Genomic DNA, 24,268 nt, shown 5'->3' with positions numbered 1-24,268 from the left:
GGGGGCTTGGTGGGTGCGTGCATGTGCATTTGGTTGTGTCCGTGTTTATATGTGAGTGTTTGTGTGTGAATGTGAGTGTGCTTTGATTTTATTCCTCAATTGGCTGTGGGCGTGGCTAGCTAGGCCAGCATTTATTGCCCGTGTCTAATTGCTCGTGAGAATGACATGGTGAGTTTTAATCAGTGTGTGTATGGTGTTTGAGATGTTGTTTATGAATGTAGGGTCACTGACCCGTAACGTTAACTCTGCTTCTTTTTCCACAGATGCTGCCAGACCTGCTGAGTGGTTCCAGCATTTCTTGTTTTTATTTCAGATTTCAAGCATCCGCAGTATTTTGCTTTTAGTTGATGAATGTGGCTGCGTGTTTGTACTTGTGTGTATGTCATATTGAGCGGGGCTTGGGGGTAAATGTTTTAACCCATGTGACTCCTAAAAATATTATTCGTTTAAAAACTTTCAGTTTTCTTTCATTCATTGGGAATGGTCAATATTTTAATCTGGCCCATTTGAAGCTCATTTGTTGTTTTTTTTTGTCTTTGCCTCACACAAAAATGGCGGCCGCTGACGGACAGCACGGCAGGCCACGGCCTTTATTGCTGGCAAAGACAATCCGGGAAGAGACAGGGATGGGCCAAAGTTATCCGTCATCTCCAACAGCGCCAGGAGGAGTTTGTGGCTTTCTAGCTGCAGCAAGCAGATTGTTTTATTTGTTTAAAATAGTTATGAAAGAAATTATGTTACGTTTCTTTCTGGCAATTCCTTAGATTCCCTCATCCAAGTGGCCCAGTCTTCACCTGAGAAAAAAAAGGCAGAGTTTGTTGGCAGGCTATTCTCCATGGAAGGCTGTACAACTGAGCCAGATCCTGTAACTCACTCAATAGTAGCAACTGTGGGAGCTCCATTGCCGGGGGAAGAGCAGCTAGTTCGAGACAGAAGGCCGGGAATCGTCTTCTCAAGGGGCAATTAAGGATCGGCAATTAATTCTTGTGTTGCTAATGGGAAGAACATGCTGTGAATCAATCCATACAGAAAACATTTTGGAAACAGATTTATTCTTTCATAGAGTGGCGAATGACACTGCAGTATATACTTATGATCTGTGAGTAAGGAAGTATGGTTTATGAATGGGTTAATGTGCGATCTCAATCTAATATTGCCACTGAATGTGAGCGGGTAGGTGAATAATGTCCATATTCTCCATTGATCAGCTCATCTGTGGTGGAAACCATCAGCCATGACTTTGTTATCTAAAACTTGATAAATCAAATACTCTCTTTACTGGCCTCCCTATTTCCTCTCTCCATAAAGTACAGTTCATCCAACTACCTGCTGTCCCATCTGTTAACTCGGACTGGGTTCCGTTCACCCATCTACCCCGTGTTTGCTGACCGACATTCGACCCTGGTCCAACAACATGATCTTAAAAAAATTCATCCTTGAGTTCAGATCCTTCCATGACCTCATCGCCATCTCTGCAACCTCCTCAGGCTCCACACCCCTCCCATGTCTGTATCCTACACAAGCCCCAGCAATACTCCCCAACTGTATCACCTCCTGCAACCCCTATTTCAGTCGCTATTGTTGAAACCTCCTCCAGCCCTACAACCCGCCCTATCCCTGTATCCTCCTCCAGCCCTGCAACTCACCCTATCTCCGCAACCACCTCAAGCCAGTACAACCCTCCTTACCTCGGTCAAATCCTCCAAACCTCCCACTCGCCCAATCTATCTAACTTCCTCAAGACCCTACAAATCTTCCTATTCCTTTAATATTTACAAACCCTGCAACCATACCTATCTCTGTTTCCTACTCGAGACCTGCACCCTGCCTATCTATGAAAACTCCTCCAGCCACTACCACACTCCGAGATTCTGCACTCCTATAATTATGGCACCTTGAGTATTTCCCAATAACGCTCCAAACAACACCACAGTCTGACTCGGTGATAGAGAGAGAGAGAGAGAGAGATAGAGAGAGAGAGAGGGGGTGGGGTGGGGGGTGGGATGGTGGGGAGAGATATGGAGCAGTGACCAGCTTGGGGGGAATGTAAGGGAGTCGGAATCAATAAAGTGTCTACAAAATAAGAACAAATAATATTCATAATAATGACTGACACAAAAAGCTTTCCACCATCTGCATCATTTTGCTGGTCTCCGACCAAGTTTTGTTCACTGAGTAGCACTGATGAACTGAGAATAGAACTCGTGGCGGTTGAGGGGTGACTGTGATTGCTATTTCTCTTCATATTCTACAGAGTGAACTCTGACTATCTATCTTACCCCTTTTCTGTCCGGTCCTCCAAAGGTCAATTCTTGCACACCAGCACACTGTTGTTTGCCATGTGCAACCATCCACCTTGCCAAACCCGGTCAGTGTATTTCCGGTATCTAACTGTTCACTTCTGGCACGCTGCCCAGCTGCTCTTTGGTGCGTGTGACAACCCCAACACCAGTGGTTTTTCAGTCATCGAGCTCTCTGTCATCTCTTCTCTGCTGCTGCACTGCTCTTTGGCGAGTGTTTCTTCATGACCCCAACCCACCAATGTATTGTGCGACAACCCGCTGTCAGTCACCTCTTTCCCAATGTGGATAAATATTACTGTCATGTACTGGAAATACTTGGACCCGCCTTGGACTGCACTCAGTTGTATTATTTATTCATTAGTTGAATAATTGATGTAACTGGATATTTTACCGTGCTCTTGAACTGCTCTCTGAACTTGGACTGAGTCACCCCATAAATAAATGTGTTTGTGCAGCAACTTAAAATCCGCAACATCCATCCGACTTGTCGAAATATAGATTCAGAACTGTCGTAATCCCTGGGATCAGATACTGTGATGTTATAATATAAGAAATGTATAACATGCACCAACCATAGAAGTATGAAGCTGCCTGATATGGAGAAGAGTAAAATCACAGACTTCCTTCTGTTCTCCATCTCCGGGTCACTGCGATTCTCTCTCTTGTTTTGACCCCTCAGACCCTGGCGGACTCGACTGGCCACTAAAATGTGTCTGACTGTCAGAGCGTTGAGCAACAGAATTAAAGCGAATGGGAGCAATGGGGTTAAAAGCTTATTAAACCAGTCAAATCCCACCCATCCATTATCAGTATAATAGCTTACTTTTATAATACAAAACCACGGTACGTTGTCCATTATCCATATAGGTTCAAGCATAAAGTAGTAGGGAATGTTTTGTGAACAGAGCAGAATGCAAGTTGTTGCTAGAACCACAGCCGCAGTTTTCTCGGTGCAATATTTTGTTTTCAGCTTATGGCAACAAATGGCCACAAATCGATCAAAGATGAAAGTGACGGTGAACCAGACAGAACAGTCTGTGGCTGCACAGACCAGAACAATGTTAACACTACAGATAGGGGTGATTTTCAGGAAAGAACCTGGGAAATAATAAGTACAGATCCTCAACAGTATGACCTCAGTGATAATGACCAGTAGATCTGCCATTGCCATAGCCACCAGGTAACGAGTTGTGCAGGTGGAGAGGCCGCATTTTCCCCGAGCCAGGATTACAATCGCCACTAAATTAACTGGAAGAGAGAAAGGGGAATAATGATTGGAAATTAATGATCAACATTGCACAGACAGTAAGGACAGGATTTTATAATAACTTGCTTTTATAACACAAGACTATGGCACGTTGTCCATTATCCATATACGTCCAAGCATAAAGTAGAAGGGGATGTTTTGTGAACAGAGCAGAATGCAGGTTGTTGCTAGAATCACAGCCGCAGTTTTCTCGGTGCAAATAGGTGAGTTGCTGGCGTGCCAGAGCTTAACATTTTAAAAATCTCAATTCCGAGCACAACCCATCTCTGACCCGTCCATTTCTGGTTTTAATGGAGCTGTGACAGGGGACGGGCAGACTTACGTTCCAAGGAGGCAGGTTGGCAATTGGAATATTTTACTGATGCTGGAAATTTCTGATTTTATGTGTTTGACAGGTTTAACTCTGGCCTACCCACTTTCCCTGTTATCTTAGGGAACGTTTGCACGTGGAACGCCATGTACAAAGAAAGCTGGGTTTGGCCATTCTAACCATCCCCCACCAGAACTAGACCCCGAACGGTGAGATTAGACCCCACCCCCGGAATTAGACCCGCCCTTCCAGGATCAGACTTCCCTCCAGGATTGGACCACTCCCCCTTGATCAGACCATCCGTCGTCTCTTGGATAACATACTCTCCAGGACACATCCTTCCCTGGCCTGAGATCACACTTCAGGATAGGAGTCCCTTCCCCTGTTTTCAGGATTTGCAACCCAGTGATCGGACATTTCAAGACTCTCTCCCTCTCTAGAGTTAGCCTTTGGAGACCCCAATGTCAGGCACCTCCTCTCATACCCCGGGGTCAGTATTTGGACAAACCTGGTCCTAAGATCTAGTCGACACTCCTTCCTGCGCAATTAGAAGCAAAGCCTGTTAGTGTGACATCAGGCGGCAATCTGTCAACGATTAAAAAGTTAGTGTATGCAGTTAAAACTCTGGAACAGCTATCCTCACCTATGTCACTCACCCGTTAATATACAGACCAATGTAAAAACAAAATATTGACACTTCTGTAAATCTGATTGAAAATAGGACAATGTTGAAGTTGAAAATTGTTGTAGTGCCACTAAGCTAGTAATCAAGAGGACCAGGCAAATGTCTCGGGGACACGGATTCAAATTCCACCATGGCAGTTGGTGGAATTCAAATTCAATTTAATTCATAAAGTCAGCACATCAACAAAAAGCAGGAATTGAAAGTTAGTCTCAGTAATGGTGATACTAGCATTTTTATTGTCAAAAATTATCGGCTTCACTAATGTCCTTTAGGGAACGAAATATGCCATCCTTACTTGGTCTGGACTACATATGACTCCAGTCCAAGTGCAATGTGGTTGACTCTTAGCTGCCCTCTGAACTGGTCTGGCAAATAACTCAGTTGTCGAGGGAAATAAGGGATGACCAACCAATGCTGGCCTTACCAGCAGCACACACATCCCGTGGAAGAATTAAAGAAAACACTCAGCAGGGCAGACAACATCTGTGGATATAGCAAGGGAGTTAACGATTCAATCTGATAGGCTTTCTCCAGTACTGGGCGATATTCGAGATTAACAGTTTTAAAGCAATGATAGATTCTGTGAAAAGCCGGGTGTGGGAGAGGAAATAACAACGGGGAAGGTCTATGATGATTTGGAGGGCTGGAATGATACAAAGATAAACAAAATTATGGCGAATGTGCCAAAGAAAAAGGAGAGGATTAAAAAGTGGGTGGTTTAAATGGTTGCAGCAGTTTACAGAAGGAGGGAGGAACCTGGACAATCTGGCAAAGAAGAGCCAGGAAAAGTGACACAGAATGGTGGGTAAACCCACCAGCTGTGTATTAATAGGGAATCCCTACACCACCTCCATCCTGACTGACTCTGGTGTAACCATTCCCCAGTAACAGCACAGGCTGTCCGTGAAAGTGGAAGAAATGTTTATTATCTGAATATTTTAATCTCCGTGATGAACCCGAGATGCAATAAAACACCTATTAGAAATTAAGCTGCAATGGAAGAGGATAGGGGGTCAGCGACAGAGATGTCAGAGTGGAGTAGAATTTAGAATTAAAATGATAAGTGAATGGTAGCTCAGGGTTATGCTTGCAGAATGAACGGAGGAGTCAAGCAATGCAATCACCCAATCTGCATTTGCTCCTGTCCCAATGTCCGGAATATTTCACCATGTGTACTGAATACTATTACTAAATGGGAAGGAGTAGAGCTAATTGTTTCACCTGGAAGGATTGTTTGGGGCCTTGGATACAGGGAAGGAAGCAGGTAAAATGGAGTTCCGAAGAAGGGTCGCTGACCCGAAACGTTAACTCTGCTTCTCTTTCCACAGATGCTGCCAGACCTGCTGAGTGATTCCAGCATTTCTTGTTTTTGTTTCAGATTTCCAGCATCCGCAGTATTTTGCCTTTATTAAGGTAAAATGGAGTGTTGCCACTCCTGCCCTTGCATGGGAATGTGATAGGGAAAATTATCTGATATTGTGGGTAATTGAGGAGTGGACCAGGGTGCAGGGAACAGGGCAGTAGAAAAGGAGACAAATATATGTTTAGTGCTGGACTTAACCGGATATGGTGGAAATGTAGGAGGATGGTGTGTTCATTGTGGAGGCGAGTGGGCTGGAAACTGAGGACAAGGGGAACATTATGACTGTTTTGGCTGGAAGGGGACTGGGTGAAGGCAGGAACACGAAAAACAGGACAGCCCCGATGAAAGATCCTGTTAAACACAGTGGAGGGTAATTCTTGGATGATGAATAATAACGACATTTCTGAAGCATTGGTGTGAAAGGTAACATCATCGGAACAGATGAAATAGAGATGGAGAAACATGAGAATGGCACAGAGTCTTTCTAGGAAGTGGGGTGCGCGGAAAGGTAATCAAGGGAGCTGTGGGAGTTAGTGGGATTATAGTAGATATTCGTGGATAGTCCATCCATGAAATAGAGGCAGTATGGTCGAGGAAGGAAAGGGAACTGTCAGAGTCGGCCATGGGAAGCTCAGGGACGGATGGGATTGAGAGAAAATGTTGATGAAATTTTCCAGTTCAAGGCAGAAGAAGTAAAGGTCAGCAGCACAGTCAGCAAACTATCGGGAAAGAATGTGAAGGAAGCGAACAAAGAATGGTCCCCGTATTCAAAGCAAGTAAAGAACAGCTGAACAATACAGTCTTCCAGAGACATTATGTGAGTGTGTAATATCCCATTGTTTACACCCGAGGTCCATACACCTATAATTTACAACAGGGTTCCTGCACAGGAGTCAGGATCACAAAACGGGGCTGGTTTTGATTCCCAGGCCAGAGTCACTGACAACGAGTGAAATTCCAGTGGAAATGGTGAGCGAATGACACAAAACTAATCAATTTCAAATGGGTCGCTCGGTATCGACCAGCAAAAGATGGTGGAAGGAAACTAGCTGGGAATCGGGCTCATTGTGCTGGGGCCTGTTCTCCTCCCGAAGTCGGGTTTTGTTGTTGGGGCTTGGATAATCGAGGCAGAATCATTTCCCACAGAGTCTGACATCAGGATTGCAGGTTTTGATTCTCCCAGGAGCTGGATAGGCCAAATGATGCCTTCACGCCCAGAGGCCAACTGAGGTCCTTGAGTGGCCTATTAACGGGGCTATAGCTTCACAGGACTGGAACTAATATCCTCACAGGGAGATTGGACAGTACTGCTGGGGAGGGTTTAAACTATCTTGTCAGTGGGATGGGAAGCGGAGGCATAGCTCAAATTGGAAGGAAGTCGAGCTTAAAACAGGAGGGAGAAATGTAGACAGCAACAGTAGAAGGTAGGCGACACAAAGGCAAGCCTCAACTAGGTTTAGAATGCAGAATAATATTAAGAAGCCAAGGTTAAGTGTGCTCTACCTGAATGCACTCAGAATTCGAAACAAGGTAGGTTATTTAAAGGCACAGATAGAGGTAAATGGGTATGATCTAATTGTCATTACTTAAACGTGGCTATAGGGTGACCAAGACCAGGAACATTTGGAAAGGAAAGGAACGCAGGAAAAGGAGATGGTTTAGCGCTGATAATGTGGGATGGGATTAGTATATTACTAAGGGATGATCTCATATCATAAAAAGAAAATGTGGTGCTTGGGTGGAGCTACGAAACAGCAAGGGGCAGCAAACATTGGTAGCAGTTGCTTATAGGCCAACAAGCAGTAGTGAAAGTGTGGGGCATGGCATTAATCAGGAGATTATAAACATGTAGAATGGGTAATACAGTGATTATAGTTGACTTCAATCTGCAGATCGACAGGGATAATCTAATGAGCACTGATGCTGTGGAGGAGGAGTCGTTGGACTGTTACGAACGGTTTTCTGGAGCAATATGTTGGGGAACAGAGTAGATAACAGGCTATTTTAGATCCAGTATTAGGTAATGAGAAAGGGATAATTAATAATCTTGTTGGCAAAGATGCTTCCAGGATGAGTGACCATTTCTGATAGCATTTTACGTTATGTTTGAAAGTGAGGTAGTTCAACCTGAAGCCAGGGTGTTAATTTTGAACAAAGGAAATTATGAAGGTATGAGGGGCAAATTGGCTGCGGTGGATTGGGAAAATACATTAAAAGGTCTGACGGTACAGACGCAATGGAAAGTCTTCAAAAAATAATTTCATAGTTTACAGCAACTGTACATTCCTTCAAGGTACAAACAAACTAAAAGTAAAGGCAGTCAACAGTGGCTAACAAAGGAAGTTAAGGATTGCAGAAGATTAAAATGAAATGCCAATAAAGTTGCCTGAAATAGTAGTAAACCAGTGGAATGGGAAGATTTGAGAATACATTAAAGCAGCACCAAAACATGATAAAGAAAGAGAGAACAGAATAGGAATGTAATAACCAGAAAACAGGCAAAATAGCGCACTGCAAAAGCTTCTGTATGTCCATAAAAAGGAAATGTTTGTCTCAGTCAAATGTGGGTCCATTACAGGCAGTGTCAACAAAATTTATAATTGGAACAAAGACATTGCAGAGAAGCTAAATGACTTCTTTGTGCCTTTCTTCACTGAGGAAGATACAAGAAATCTCCCAACATTAGAGATCCAAGGGACTCGGGAGAAAGGAGATATGATGGACATTAGTGTGATGATGATGGCTGTATTGGAGAAATGAATGGGGCTGAAGGTTCCTGCAGATTTGAAGGTAGCAAATGTCACACCACTATTTTCGAAGGGAGGGAGACAGAAAACAGGGAACTGCAGACCTGTTAGCCTTACATCAGTAGTAGGGAAAATATAAAGATCTATTGTACAGGATGTGATAAATGGATACTTGGATAATAATGATCTGCTTGGACACAGTCAACATGGTTTCATGAATGGGAATTCATATTTGACGAACCTGTTGGAGCTTTTTGAGCATTTTACCAGCAAAATTGAGAAAGGGGAGTCGGTGGACCTGTTGTACTTGGATTTTCCGAAGGCTTTTGAAAACGTCACCCACAGCAGATTGATAGCAAAATTAAAGCACGTGGGATAGGAGGCAATATACTGACATGGATTAAGGATTGGTTAGCAGGCTGAAAACAGAGAGTAGGAATAAACGTGTCATTGGCATTAGCAGGCTCCCATTGGCAGGCTGCAAATAGTGAGGTACCACAGGGATCAGTACAAGGGCCTTAGCTGTTCACAAGATACATTAATGATTTGGATGTGGGGGCCAAATGTAATATTTTCAAGTTGGCGGATGACACAAAACTAGGTGTAAATGTGTGTTGTGAGGAATATGCAAATTCGCTTCAAGGGGATTTGATCAGACCGACTGAGTGGTCAAGGAAGTGTCAGATAGAATATAACGTGGAAAATTGTGAGGTTATCCATTTTGGCAAGAGCAGCAGATGTGCAAAGTATATCTTAAATGGCAAGAGATTAGAAAGTGCAGACGTACAAAGGGACCTCCATATCTTTGTCAATAAGTCACTGAAAGCTAACATGCAGGTGCAGCACGCAATTAAGAAGGCGAATGGTATGTTAGCCTTTATCACAAGAGGATTTGAGTGCAGGAATTGTGAAGTCTTGCTTCAATTGTACAGAACCTTGGTTAGACCGCAACAAGATTATTGTGTGCAGTTTTGGTCCCCTTTCCCCAGGATGGATCTTATTGCCACAGAGGGAGTGCAACGAATGTTCATCAGACTTGTTCCCAGGATGGCGGGAATGTCCGATGATGAGTAATTGCAGAACCTGGGCGAGTATTCTCTCGAGTTTCGAAGAATGAGAGGTGATCTCAGTCAAACCTAAAAAATACATAAAGGGACAGACAGGGTAGTTGCAAGTAAGATTGTTCCCTTGGGTGGGGAGTCTAGAACCAGGAGACCCAATTTTAAAAAAAGAAGGAAACCATTTAGGAGAGAGTTGAGGAGCAATTCCTTTCCTCAGAAGGTTGTGAATCTTTGGAATTCCCTGCCTCAGAGGGCTGTGGAAGCTTAGTCATTGAGTATATTTAAAGCAGAAATTGCGGGATTTCTAAATACGAATGACATAAGGAGATATCGGGATAGTGTGTAAAAATGCATTGAAGTGACTGATCAGCCATGATCGTCCTGAATGGTGGAGAAAGCTTGAAGGGCTGAATGGCCTACTGCTTCTCTTCTGTTCCTCGTACCGGCAGTGGCCACCGCTCCCAGTGGTACTGCCGTTACTGCTGAGCTGCTGGCCCTGTGATTGTGCAACCAACGGCCCAATAAAGTCTTTAATGGGATGGGGATCCCGTCTCGTTAAACTTTCACCCGAAAAGACAGCTGGGTCTGTCCTGAGGGTGGCGGTGGGGAGAGGGGAGGGGATGACATTTCAGGCCTACTCCGGGAATCCTGCCTCCTGCACATGACCCAGCCCATCGCATCTGTCAGAATGATCCCATCCACTGAGCTTAAAGATAGCTCGCATTTACTGGGCTTTGGAGCAGAGAGGACAAACTGACATGGACAAACATGTAAATGGATTTCTGAAACACATCTGCGAGCTTAGAAGATAGGAAGTGCCATGTGTTTTGGGACAGTCAGGGCAACATGAGCCAGGGAATGAGGATTCAGAGCCTGAAGAAGGGGAAGAGAGGTCGTTGAGGGGAAGAAATTACTGTCCAATAATAATGAATAAATTCCAATAAAATAAATCCCGCAACATTTAAGGTAGAAAGTTGTAAATATTTGATAAGTTAACTAAGAGTGGTTAAAGTCTATGGTTCGGATTCATTGTGACCGCACATATTAAAAAGATAGGGAAGAAGCACAAGAGGCATTATTATCGGTTCATTAATAATCATCAGGTAAGGAAATAGTCTCAGAGGACTGACGGACAGTTAATGTGGTTGTTGTATTTTACACGTAAGGCAGAACATGTCCAAATAGCTATATCTCAGTTAGCGTTGACGGCACAGAAGTTACTGGATTCCCTTTTCTGAGATGTAATGGATAAACATCTGGAAACACCTGAATAATGAAGAGTATTCAGCACATATTCCAAAATGAAGGTCATACCTTATTGGATTTTTGAATAATGTCAGAAAGCTTAGATACATGTAATACAGTTGATGTAAGGTCTTCAATAAGGGACCATGTATCAGACTGATGACGAATCACAGAGCAAGTGAATTTAGGGGACAAGTAGCAGAATGGACAACAATCCGACTACAAAAACAGAAAACAGGGAATAAGGGTGAAAGGTATTTTGTCAGATTGGCAGAAGTTGGGAAGTGTTTTCCACAAAGGTCAGCACTGCGAATACTGTCCTTCACCATTTAGATAAACCATATGGATGTGGGAAGTAGAAGCACAATTTCACACTTTGCAGCCAAGTTCAAATTCAGAGTACAGTTAATACCGAGTAAGAATGCAACCAAATACGTGAAAACAATATTAATAAGACTTGATAAAGTTGCACAAAGGGCATTTAAATGCCAAATTATTTTGAGGTTTGCTAAGTGTGCGCTGCTTAATTTTGTTCTGAAAAATAAGCATCTCAAATAATCCTTGGACGACAAGAGACTGAATGGGGTCAAAGGTGAAAATAGGTTCAGGGGACAGATTCTCAAATCATTTAAAGTAGCAGCACATGTTAACAGGCCCGTAAAATACAAAAAATCACAGGAGTTCAATACCAGAGGATAGGAATTGAAAAAAAAAACAAAGAGCTGATTTTATACTAAAATAGAAACATGGTTTTACAAGACTTGGCGTACTGTGTGTAGTTCTAGTCCCCATGTTACAAAAAGGATACTGATGCACTCGAGATGGTGCAATTATTTTTAACAGGATGATACCAGAGCTGAGAGAAGTGAACTGCTTATTTCACCATTCATATTTTACTAAGTCCATGACAGTATTGGTAGGAGTGACAACCGCACAGTCCTTGTGGAGACGAAGTCCCACCTTCACATTGAGGATACCATCCATCGTGTTGTGCGGCACTATCACTGTGCTGAATGGGATCGATTTCGATCGGATCTAGCAATGCAAAACTGGGCATCCATGAGGCGCTGTGGGCCATCAGCAGCAGCAGAATTGTACTCAACCACAACCTGTATCCTCATGGGCCGGCATATCCCCCACTCTACCATTACCATCAAGCCAGGAGACCAACCCTGGTTCAATGAAGAGTGCAGGAGGGCATGCCAGGAGCAGCACCAGGAGGTGTCAACCTGGTGAAGCTACAACCCAGGACTACTTGCATGCCAAACTGCGTAAGCAGCATGTGATAGACAGAGCTAAGCGATTCCATAACCAACGGATCAGATCTAAGCTCTGCAGTCCTGCCACATCCAGCCGTGAATGGTGGTGGACAATTAAACAACGAACTGGAGGATGTGGATCCACAAATATCCCCATCCTCAATGATGGGAGAGCCCAGCACATCAGTGTGAAAGATAAGGCTGAAGCATTTGCAACAATCTTCAGCCAGAAGTGCCGAGTTGATGATCCATCTCGGCCTCCTCCTGAAGTCCTCAGCATCACAGATGCCAAACTTCAGCCAATTCGATTTACTCCACGTAATATCAAGAAACGACTGAAGGCACTGGATACTGCAAAAGCTATGGGGCCTGACAACATTCTGGCAATAGTACTGAAGACCTGTGCTCCAGAACTTGCCGCGCCCCGAGCCAAGCTGTTCCAGCAGAGCTACAACACTGGCATCTACGCTGCAATGTGGAAAATTGCCCAGGTATGTCCTGTACACAGAAAGCAGGACAAATCCATCCCGGAGAACTACCGCCCCATTAGCCTCCTCTCAATCATCAGTAAAGTGATGGAAGGTGTCATCAACAGTGCCATCAAGCGGCACTAGCTTAGCAACAACCTGCTCAGTGATGCTCAATTTGGGTTCCGCCAGGGCCATTCAGCTCCTGACCTCATTAAAGCCTTGGTTCAAACATGGACAAAAGAGCTGAACTCAAGAGGTGAGGTGAGAGTGACTGCCCTTGACATCAAGGCAGCATTTGACCGAGTGTGGCATCAAGGAGCCCTAGCAAAACTGAGGTCAATGGGAATCAGGGGGAAAACCCTCTGCTGGCTGGAGTCATACCTGGCGCAAAGGAAGATGGTTGTGGTTGTTGGAGGTCAATAATCTGAGCTCCAGGACATTGCTGCAGGAGTACCTCAGGGTAGTGTCCTAGGGCCAACCATCTTCAGCTGCTTCATCAATGACATTCCTTCAATCATAAGGTCAGAAGTGGGGATATTCGCTGATGATTGCTCAATGTTCAGCACCATTCGCAACTCCTCAGATACTGAAGCAGTCTGTGTAGAAATGCAGCGAATACTGGACAATATCCAGGCTTGGGCTGATAAGTGGCAAGTAACATTCGCGCCACACAAGTGCCAGGCAATGACCATCTCCAACAAGAGAGAATCTAACCATTACCCTTGACATTCAACGGCATTACCATCGCGGAATCCCCCACGATCAACATCCTATCCTCGGGGCTACCATTGACCGAAAACTGAACTGGAGTCGCCATATCAATACCGTGGCTCCAAGAGCAGGTCAGAGGCTAGGATTCCTGAGGCGAGTAACTGACATCCTGACTCCCCAAAGCCTTTCCACCATCTACCAGGCACACGTCAGGAGTGTGATGGAATACTCTCCACTTGCTTGGGTGGGTGCAGTTCCAACAACACTCACAAAGCTAGACACCATCCAGGACAAAACAGCCGGCTTGATTGGCACCCCATCTACAAACATTCACTCCCTCCACCACCGACACACATTGGCAGCAGTGTGTACCATCTACAAGATGCACTGCAGCAATGCACCAAGGCTCCTTAGACAGCACCTTCCAAACCCGTGACCTCGACCAACTAGAAGGACAAGGTCGGCAAATACATGGGAACACCACCATCTGCAAGCTCCCGTCCAAGTCACACACCATCCTGACTTGGAACTGTATCGCCGTTCCTTCACTGTCGCTGGGTCAAAATCCTGGAACTCCCTTCCTAACAGCACTGTGGGTGTACCTACCCCACCTGGACAGCAGTGGTTCAAGAAGGCAGCTCACCACCACCTTCTCAAGGGAAATTAGGGATGGGCAATAAATGCTGGCCTGGCCAGCGGCGCCCACATCCCGTGAATGAATAAAAAAAAAGTTAATATTTCCCTCCCGTGCTCTGATCTCTGTAATATGAAAACCGTATATATATTTCATTAGCTATAGGCGTCTCCTCACAGGGACACAACTCACTGAGCCAAGGACATAGATTGGCATAGGTTACATCTGTTGAGATTCTGAACCTGAGACATGAACTGATCCGTCAAATCTTAATCTGTTACATCAGTGGACGATTCAACAAACACAGCCCAATATTTATCCTGTGCCATTAATAGGTAATTGGTTTCAGCACACGTGAACCACAGCTTCGCAGGACTATGTGGGGTGAAGGGATTAATCAGCATTAAAATAAATATTGTTTACAGTAACTATACTCAGTTTATGAATAATTCATTATTACAGTATTAGAATACTGTATCAGTGCTGTCCTGCGGTTTAATTGTCGGTAAATAGTTAGCATCTGTTTCAGTCGGAACAGTTCAAAAGGAAACAGAGAAATATCAATACATTTAAATTTATACATGGATTAGAAGACCTCAGTAAACATCTTCCGCTTGGCAATCAATTCGTAAGACCCAAAGGCATCTCAATAGAGAGATCTATCATCTGAAACAAAGATTTCAAAATAGAAACGGATTGGAAAATTGCTTTCATTACAGTAAAACATGTTCACTGGGATCAGGTGTCCCACTCCAGTTCATGAGCAACACTCCGCACAATTCCACAATGACAGATACTCCCAATAGTACATGACCACTGGAGTCAGATGTTTCACTCCAGTTAGTGACCCACACTCAGTACAATTCTACATTGACAGATAGTCCCAATAATACCTTCTTTTAAAGATTTGGCTTCAGTGATATCTAAGTTCACATTACACGATTTTCCTCTGAATGCAATAACTTGACAATTCAGAGAGCCTATCAGTTACAATCAGAGGTTTATTATCAGTAAATGGAATGCAATAAAACCGCAGCGATAATGCTGGATATTTGACATAAGTAAATGATATCAGTGATCGGTTGTCTGTATATCGCTGCCCACTAAATCACCAAGTAACATTCTTTATCAGAGAAGAAATATAAACAAGCTCACAGACAGTTTTACACAACTTCAATGGTTATAATCACTTACCAGGAGCACCAATGATGGCAAGGATAAGGTAATATATTTTGCTGATACTGATCAGTGTTTCAAGCATTTTCTGTATGCAATGATCTGTCCCTTTGCACTGCAGGCAATCTCTCTGTATTAAACTCTGAGGTGATACGTTCCCAGAGCCTATAATTTATACCCTTTGGGATCTCCACGTGGAAATTGAAATTGCAACTTTTATTTTTAATTTGAACAAACAGATTACAACATCGAGTTCAGTCCTTATTGTAATAAAATACATATGTTTCTGAAGTTGAACTGGAAAACTGCTAAGACTGGGCTATTCTAATCACATCTATTAACTCATAGAAATTGGAAGCCTATTCTCCTAGTAATGAGGTTGTTCTTCCAAAAATCATCCATCATATCTCTAGTCACATGTTGTTTCAGTGATGTCCTTCACTCGACTGTGACCATTCAGCAATTTAACTCCCAATGTGTGGATGTTTCCCTCAGGGCTGCTCTACTTCACTGTGGATTGTGGCTGTCCCCTTTAACTTTGGTCATTCAGTAATTAAATACCAAGTGTGGAATATCTCTCTCAAGGCTGCTCTTCTTCATTGTGGGATATGGTTGCTTCTTTAACTGCGGACTTTCAATTAAGTGATTAAAAAGAGTTATTTGTGATTATGCATTGCAGAATTGAACTAATGCAGCAAATCATCCTTCGTTACCAATGCTACCCCACATCCTTTTCCTTTTTCCTATCTTTCCTAAATGATGAATACCCTTGAAATTTCAGTTCCCAGCTTTGGTCAGCTGCAGCCACGTGTCCGTTAAAAATCAACCGAGTTTATTAATGTTCCATCAATTCATCGATTCTGCCTTAATGCGAATGCTACATTCAGTCGATGGAGTGCCTTACATTTGGCCTTTATTTACTTGTTCCCCCGTATGTTGACCCGATCTAATGCTGGCCTTTGTTTCTGCTGCTGCTTTCCACTTTCGCTTACTTCCTTTGTTACTACCATAACCAGCTTTGATTTTCTCCTGTCTGAAATCCCTCTCAGGTTCCCATCCTCTGCCAAGCTAGTTTCAAACCTCGCCAGCATCACCAACAAATCGTCCTGCGAGGTTATTTGTCTCGGTCCTGCTAAGGTATAATCCATGCTTCTTGTCGAGTTTCCACCTGCCCAGAACGAGTACTGATGCCTCAAGAATCTAATGTCCTCCCACCTGCAACATCTTTCCAGCCACGCCTTCATTTGCTCCACACTCCTATTTCTGTACTCACTAGCATGTAGCACTGGGAGTAATCATTAACTTACTCCTTTTGAAGTCTTGCTTTTTAATCTCTTTCCTATCTCCCTACAATCTGTTTCCAAGTCTTCATCCCTCTTTCTACCTGTCTTTAGTAGAGATGCGGTCCATGAGCTCTGGCTGTTCACCCACCCTGCAGTTGCACAGTGATATCCTTGACCCTGTCACCAGGGAGGTAACATACCATCCTGGCGTCACATCCATGGTCGCAGACATGACTGTCTGTTCACCTAATTATTGAATCCCCCACCACCTTCACTTTTCCACTCCTCTTCCTCCTGTACTGTGCAGTTGAGCTGTCCGTGGTTTCACGGACTTAGCTGTGGTTGCACAACCATGAGGAACCATCATCTTCACCTGTAAGCAAAGAGGAAATTCTATTAGTGAGTGAGCTCGACTCAGCGGAAACCTGGACTACCTGCCTGGTCCTCCAAGTCTCTCTGGTGGTCACCCATCCCCTCTCTGTCTGCACTCTCTTCACCTACAATGTGAACACATCTCTAAACATGCTATCTAAATAGTTCTCAGCCTCACGGATGTGGCACAGTGACTCCTGCCATCGCACACGTTCAAAACCCAGGAGATCAGCTTTCTGTTGCTGGTGACACTCCCTGAACATGTCGTCGTCCATGCAACTGGAAGCGTCCAGAAACAATACCCCCCATTTTAAACATCCAGCATGCTATGCCACTGTGGAAGCCATCACACCCTCATGACAGGGTCACCAGCAGATGGAGATGGTGATTGGGGGGACAGTAACTGCAGTGAGACAGGGACACCAGCAGATGGAGATGGTGAGAGAGGGGACAGTAACTGCAGTGAGGCCGGGACACCAGCAGATGGAGATGGTGAGAGAGGACAGTAACTGCAGTGAGACAGGGACAGAAGCAGATGGAAATGGTGAGAGGGGGGACAGTAACTGCAGTGAGACAGGGACACCACAGATGGAGATGGTGAGAGAGGACAGTAACTGCAGTGAGACAGGGACAGAAGCAGATGGAAATGATGAGAGGGGGATAGTAACTGCAGTGAGACAGGGACACCAGCAGATGGAGAGGGTGACGAGATGGCTGGGGGTGGTGGGGCGCAGTCACTGCAGTGATACAGGGACACCAGCAGATGGAGATGGTGAGAGGGGACTGTAACTGTAGTGATACAGGGACACCAGCAGATGGAGATCTAGGCGGCTGAAAAAAGACGAAGCTTTGAAAGAATATCGGGATTGTAGGCGCAATCTGAAACGAGGAATTAAGAGGGCTAAAAGGGGTCATGAAATATCTTTAGCAAACAGGGTTAAGGAAAATCCCAAAGCCTTTTATTCATATATAAGGATCAAGAGGGTAACTAGAGAAAGGATTGGCCCACTCAAGGACAAAGGAGGAAAGTTATGCGAAGAAAATGGGCGAGATTCTAAACGAGCACTTTGCATCGGTATTCACCGAGGAGAGGGACATGACGGATGTTGAGGTTAGGGACAGATGTTTGATTAATCTAGGTCAAGTCGGCATAAGGAGGGAGGAAGTGTTGGGTATTCTAAAAGGCATTAAGGTGGACATGTCCCCAGGTCCGGATGGGATCTATCCCAGGTTACTGTGGGAAGCGAGAGAGGAAATAGCTGGGGCCCTAACAGATATCTTTGCAGCATCCTTAAACACGGGTGAGGTCCCAGAGGACTGGAGAATTGCTAATGCTGTCCCCTTGTTTAAGAAGGGTAGCAGGGATAATCCAGGTAATTATAGACCTGTGAGCCTGACGTCAGTGGTCGGGAAGATGCTGGAGAAGATACTGAGGGATAGGATCTATTCCCATTTGGAAGGAAATGGGCTTATCAGTGATGGGAAACATGGTTTTGTGCAGGGAAGGTCATGTCTTACCAACTTAATAGAATTCTTTGAGGAAGTGACAAAGTTGATTGATGAGGGAAGGGCTGTAGATGTCGTATACATGGACTTCAGTAAGGCGTTTGATCAGGTTCCCCATGGTAGGCTGATGGAGAAAGTGAAGGCGCATGGGGTCCAAGGTGTACTAGCTAGGTGGATAAAGAACTGGCTGGGCAAAGGAGACAAAGCGTAGCAGTGGAAGGGGGTTTCTCAAAATGGAGACGTGTGACCAGTGATGTTCCACAGGGATCCTTGCTGGGACCACTGTTGTTTGTGATATACATAAATGATTTGGAGGAAAGTATAGGTGGTCTGATTAGCAAGTTTGCAGACGACAATAAGATTGGTGGAGTAGCAGATAGTGAAAGGGACTGTCAGAGAATACAGCAGAATATAGATAGATTGGAGAGTTGGGCAGAGAAATGGCAGATGGAGTTCAATCAGAGAAAATGCGAGGTGATGCATTTTGGAAGATCCAATTCAAGAGTGAACTATACAGTAAATGGAAAAGTCCTGGGGAAAATTGATGTCCAGAGAGATTTGGGTGTTCAGGTCCACTGTTCCCTGAAGGTGGCAACGCAGGTCAATAGAGTGGTCAAGAAGGCAAACGGCATGCTTTCCTTCATCGGACGGAGTATTGAGTACAAGAGTTGGCAGGTCATGTTACAGTTGTATAAGACTTTGGTTCGGCCACATTTGGAATACTGCGTGCAGTTCTGGTCGCCACATTAACAAAAGGATGTGGATGCTTTGGAGAGGGTGCAGAGGAGGTTCACCAGGATGTTGCCTGGTATGGAGGGCGCTAGCTATGAAGAGAGGTTGAGTAGTTTAGGATTATTTTCATTTGAAAGACGGAGGTTGAGGGGGGACCTGATTGAGGTGTACAAAATCATGAGAGGTATAGACAGGGTGGATAGCAAGGAGCTTTTTTCCCAGAGTGGGGGATTCAATTACAAGGGGGCACGAGTTCAAAGTGAAAGGGGAAAAGTTTAAGGGGGATATGCACGGAAATTTGTTTACGCAGAGGGTGGTGGGTGCCTGGAACGCATTGCCAGTGGAGGTGGTGGACGCGGGCACGATGGCGTCTTTTAAGATGTATCTGGACAGATAAAGGAATGGGCAGGAAGTAAAGAGATACAGACCCTTAGAAAAGAGGCGACAGGTTTAGATAGAGGATTTGGATCGGCGTAGGCTTGGAGTGCCGAAGGGCCTGTTCCTGTGCTGAAATTTTCTTTGTTCTTTGTGATGGTGAGAGAGGGACTTTAACTGCAGCGATACAGGGACACCAGCAGATGGAGAGGGTGAGAGGGGGACAGTATCTGCAATGAGACAGAGACACCAGCAGATGGAGATAGTGAGTAACTTTTGATGGGAGATTCAGTTTTCCTGAGAGTATGAAAGTTTCAAAATGTTTGTGAAGTTTACTTTGTGTAAACCTGAGATGCTGAATAGCATAATTTCAATACAGTAGTTGATAAATGGCTCTTTTCGTACTATGTAAACACTTGTAACATTAAACTGGCTCCTATTAGGAAAATTATTTTGAGTGATTAAAGATAATGCATAAACAAAACAACAGAATCAAATAAAACTCAACAATCATTTACAAGTAAAAAAAACTCTCTGAATAAGTTGTGTTGAATTCTTCATCACTAACATTATGACATCTCTCTCTTTCTCCCACTTCTCTCTTAATGCCGGTATCTTCTGTGCTCTAACTCAGAGTAATTGATGTTTTGATCCGATTGTCTTTTGCAGTTACCATCGAATCTGCTTTCAGAAACCTGTCAGACAGTGAATTCCAGACCATAACAACTCCCTGTCTATTTGTTTCAACCTCTGCTAGTGTAAACAGTCTCTCCATATGTCTCCAAACTGAGGGAAAGATTTTGAATACAATTTTTTTCACCAAGACAGCAGCTGCAGAGAAGCTGGAACCCCCTGAATGTGGACCTGAATGTGAACAAAAATCATCTCTGAATCCCCCAGGATAGTAGAGGAAAGAAACAGTCAGGAAGGGCAGTGGATGTTATCTATATAGACTTTAGTAAGGCCTTTGACAAGGTCCCGCATGGCAGACTGGTACAAAACGCGAAGTCACACGGGATCAGAGGTGATCTGGCAAGATGGATACAGAACTGGCTCTGTCATAGAAGACAGAGGGTATCAGTGGATGGGTGCTTTTCTGAATGGAGGAATGTGAATAGTGGTGTTCCGCAGGGATCAGTGCTGGGACCTTTGCTGTTTTTAGTATATATAAATGATTTGGAGGAAAATGTAGCTGGTCTGATTAGTATGTTTGTGGATGACACAAAGGTTGGTGGAGTTGCGGATAATGATGAGGACTGTCAGAGGATACAGCAGGATATAGATCGGTTGGAGACTTGGGCGGAGAAATGGCAGATGGAGTTTAATCCGGACAAATGTGAGGTAATGCATTTTGGAAGGTCCAATGCAGGTGGGAGGTATACAGTAAATGGCAGAACCCTTAGGAGTATTGACAGGCAGAGAGATCTCGGCGTACACATCCACAGGTCATTGAAAGTGGCAACGCAGGTGGATAAGGTAGTCAAGATTGCATTCGGCATGCTTGCCTTCATCGGTCGGGGCATAGAGTATAAAAATAGGCAAGTCATGCTGCAGCTGTATAGAAATTTAGTTAGGCCACACTTAGAATATTGCGAACAGTTATGGTCGCCACACTACCAGAAGGACGTGGAGACTTTGGAGCGGGTACAGAAGAGGTTTACCAGGATGTTGCCTGGTCTGGAGAGCATTAGCTATGAGGAGATGTTGGATAAACTCGGATTATTTTCACTGGAAAGACGGAAGTGGAGGGGCGACATGATAGATGTTTACAAAGTTATAAGCGGCATGGACAGAGTGGATAGTCAGAAGCTTTTTCCGAGGGTGGAAGAGTCGGTTACTTGGGGACATAGGTTTAAGCTGAGAGGGGCAAAGTTTAGAGGGGATGTGCGAGGCAAGTTATTTACACAGAGGGTGGTGAGTGCTTGGAAGATGCTTCCGAGGGAGGTGGTGGAAGCAGGTACGATCGCGACGTTTAAGAGGCATCTTGACAAATGCTTGAATGTGATGGGAATAGAGGGATACGGTCTTCAGAAGTGCAGAAGGTTTTAGTTTAGGCAGGCATCAAGATCGGCGCAGGCTTGGAGGGCCGAATGGCCTGTTCCTGTGCTGTACTGTTCTTTGATCTTTGTTCTATCCAAGAGGCTCTAGATTTGGGAGTCTCACCCTGTTTGTATTTGTAGGAAAATATTTGTTCTCAACCGTCGCGAACTCTCACTGCTCTGACCCTCATTTACCTTCAGGTGGCTGCTTCCAGTCCCCTTTGATAAATCCTCCGTTCCCTGGAATTACCATCTCCTCTGATCTCCCTGCAGTACCCTCACATCCTTCCTAATGTGTGGTGACTAGAACTGGATGCGGTATTCTAGCTGTGGCCTAACCAGAGCTTTGTAAATGTTCAGCATAACTTCCGTGCTTTTGTAGTCATAACTATTTATGAAGTCCAAGATCCCGTAAACATTGTTGACAATTCTCTCAATATGACCTGCAACCTTCAAAGATACACGCGCGTGCATCCCGCGGTCCCTCTGTCGCTGCACACTCCCTAGAACTGTGCCATTAAGGCTATCTCGGCTCTCCCTGTCTCTTCTGCAAGAAAGAGAGCTGGGGGGAAGAGAGGGAGAGTTGACGAGAGAGAGAGACTGGGGCAAGAGATGTGGACAGAGAATGAGAGAGTGTGAGAGAGAGGCAGAGAGGGGGAACAGAGGGTGAAAGAAAGGGATGAGAGTGGGAGGGGAGGAGAGAGAGCGAGGGGCAGAGAGAGAGAGAGAGATGGAGGAGAGAAAGCAGGGGGGAGAGAGGGCTAGAGGGTGTGGGTGTTATGGCCATGAGAGAAATGTGTCTACTGGTCTGTTACTGTCTTCACCTGGTCTTATAGTAACAGGGTTAAATGTTAAACACACGATGTTTTGAGTAACCCCTTGGTGAATCCTTGTTCACCGCTTTCCAATTATCAGGCAATGAAATGAGCACAAACAGGCTTTCTTAGGTTTAAAGAAGAAAGATGAAATTTATTAAATCTTACACTTAAACTGTAATAAGGTTAACGCCTACGGATATATGACTCGTCCACTCTAGCATGCACAAGCAATATAAACAAGCAAATAGGGACAAAACAGAGCGGACGGAAAGATAAGTAGAGTAGTTCCAGGTAATATCATGTTACTATTCCTCGAACTCGCTGTAGTCCTTGTTTGAAGATATGGTCTTGCATTTCATTGGAGCCGAGTGTTCCATTTAAACCTGGTTCACGTCGGAGACCTTTTTGTTCTCTTTGAGTTTACGTGTCTTCAATTGTTTCCTAAGCTGGTGAAAGCGAGATGAGGGCAGCTAGGAGAGAGGTTTTATCAAAACAGGAGCCAGGAGTTTTCTCGGTTCGAATCCTTTGTTGGAAGTTCAAATCTCAACAGCCAGTTAGTAATATGACTGTGTTCAGTATGGAGAAGGACGATGTAAATGTAAAGATCAAGGAAGGAGATTGTGATATACTTGAACAAATTAGCAATGAAAGGGGGGCGGTATTAGCGGTTTAAGCGGGCTTAAAAGTGGATAAATGCCCAGGCCTAGAGGGGATGTATCCCAGGCTGCTACGTGAGGCAAGGGATGAGATAGCAGGGGCTCTGACACAAATTTTCAAATCCTCTCTGGCCACAGGCGAGGTGTCAGAGGACTGGAGGACATCGAACGTGGTACCTTTATTCTATGGTACTAGGGTAAACCAGGTAAGTACAGGCCAGTGGTCTGAACAACAACAGTGATAGGCAAACCATTGGAAAAAAATTCTGAGGGGCAGGAATAACCTCACTTGGAGAAGCAATGATTAATCAAGGATAGTCATCATGTCTAACGAACTTGATTGAATTTTTCTATTCGACTAGGTATGCAGATAATGGTAAAGCAGTTGGTGCAGTCCACATGGACTTCAGTAAGGCTTTTGATAAGGTCCCACATGGGAGATTGTGAAGAAGGTAAGAGCACATGGGGACCAGGGCAATTTGGCAGATTGGATCCAAAATTGGCTTAGTGGCAGGAGGCAGAGGGTGAAGGTCGATGGTTGTTTTTGCGATTGGAAGCCTGTGACTACTGGTGTGCCGCAGGGATCGGTGCTGGGACCTTTGCTGTTTGTGGTGCACATTAATGATTTAGACGTAATTATAGGAGGTATGATCAGTAAGTTCGCAGATGACACGAAAATTGATGGTGCTTTAAGTAGTGAGGAGGAAAGCCTTAGATTCCAGGACGGTATCGATGGGCTGGAAAGATGGGCAGAACAGTGGAAAATGGAAGTTAATCCTAAGAAGTGTGAGGTGATGCATTTTTGAAGGACTAACAAGGCAAGGGAGAATACAATGGATGGCAGGACCCTATGTATGACAGAAGGTCGGTGGAACTTGGTGTACTTGTCCATAGTTTTTTTTTAGTTTTCGAGATACAGCACTGAAACAGGCCCTTCGGCCCACCGAGTCTGTGCCGACCATCAACCACCCATTTATACTAATCCTACACTAATCCCATATTGCAACCACATCTCCACCTGTCCCTATATTTCCCTACCACCTACCTATACTAGGGACAATTTATAATGGCCAATTTACCTATTAACCTGCAAGTCTTTTGGCTTCTGGGAGGAAACTGGAGCACCCAAAGAAAACGCACGCAGTCACAGGGAGAACTTGCAAACTCCAGACAGGTAGTACCCAGAATTGAACCCGGGTCGCTGGAGCTGTGAGGCTGCGGTGTTAACCACTGCACCACTCAAGGCAGCAGCACAG

General features: G+C 44.6%; 1 protein-coding gene across 1 annotated transcript; it reads right to left on the bottom strand.

The window, feature by feature from the left end:
* Positions 1–2,649: 2,649 nt before the first annotated feature.
* Positions 2,650–16,379, bottom strand: LOC137362405 (neuropeptides capa receptor-like). The gene is made up of 6 exons (XM_068026809.1): positions 16,153–16,379; positions 15,793–15,862; positions 11,051–11,200; positions 10,157–10,232; positions 9,680–9,811; positions 2,650–3,551 (listed from the first exon to the last, which is right to left on the bottom strand). Exons 1-6 carry the CDS (start codon positions 16,377–16,379, stop codon positions 2,650–2,652), a joined length of 1,557 nt encoding a protein of 518 aa, XP_067882910.1.
* Positions 16,380–24,268: the final 7,889 nt, after the last annotated feature.

The sequence above is a fragment of the Heterodontus francisci genome, unplaced genomic scaffold (genome assembly GCF_036365525.1).
Source record: "Heterodontus francisci isolate sHetFra1 unplaced genomic scaffold, sHetFra1.hap1 HAP1_SCAFFOLD_52, whole genome shotgun sequence".
Classification (NCBI taxonomy): domain Eukaryota; kingdom Metazoa; phylum Chordata; class Chondrichthyes; order Heterodontiformes; family Heterodontidae; genus Heterodontus; species Heterodontus francisci.
This window is presented reverse-complemented; position numbering and strand designations above follow the sequence as displayed.

Bases quoted from the DNA above. Each gene is read 5' to 3' on its own strand.
- LOC137362405 (XM_068026809.1), bottom strand. From the start codon at position 16,379: ATGGATTATACCTTAGCAGGACCGAGACAAATAACCTCGCAGGACGAT. The intron at 15,863-16,152 runs GTAAATAAAGGC...CTTAATTGAAAG, and splicing joins GTCAACATACGGGGGAACAA to TCCGCAGTTAAAGAAGCAAC. The intron at 10,233-11,050 runs GTATGACCTTCA...GCACAATCACAG, and splicing joins TTATTCAAAAATCCAATAAG to GGCCAGCAGCTCAGCAGTAA.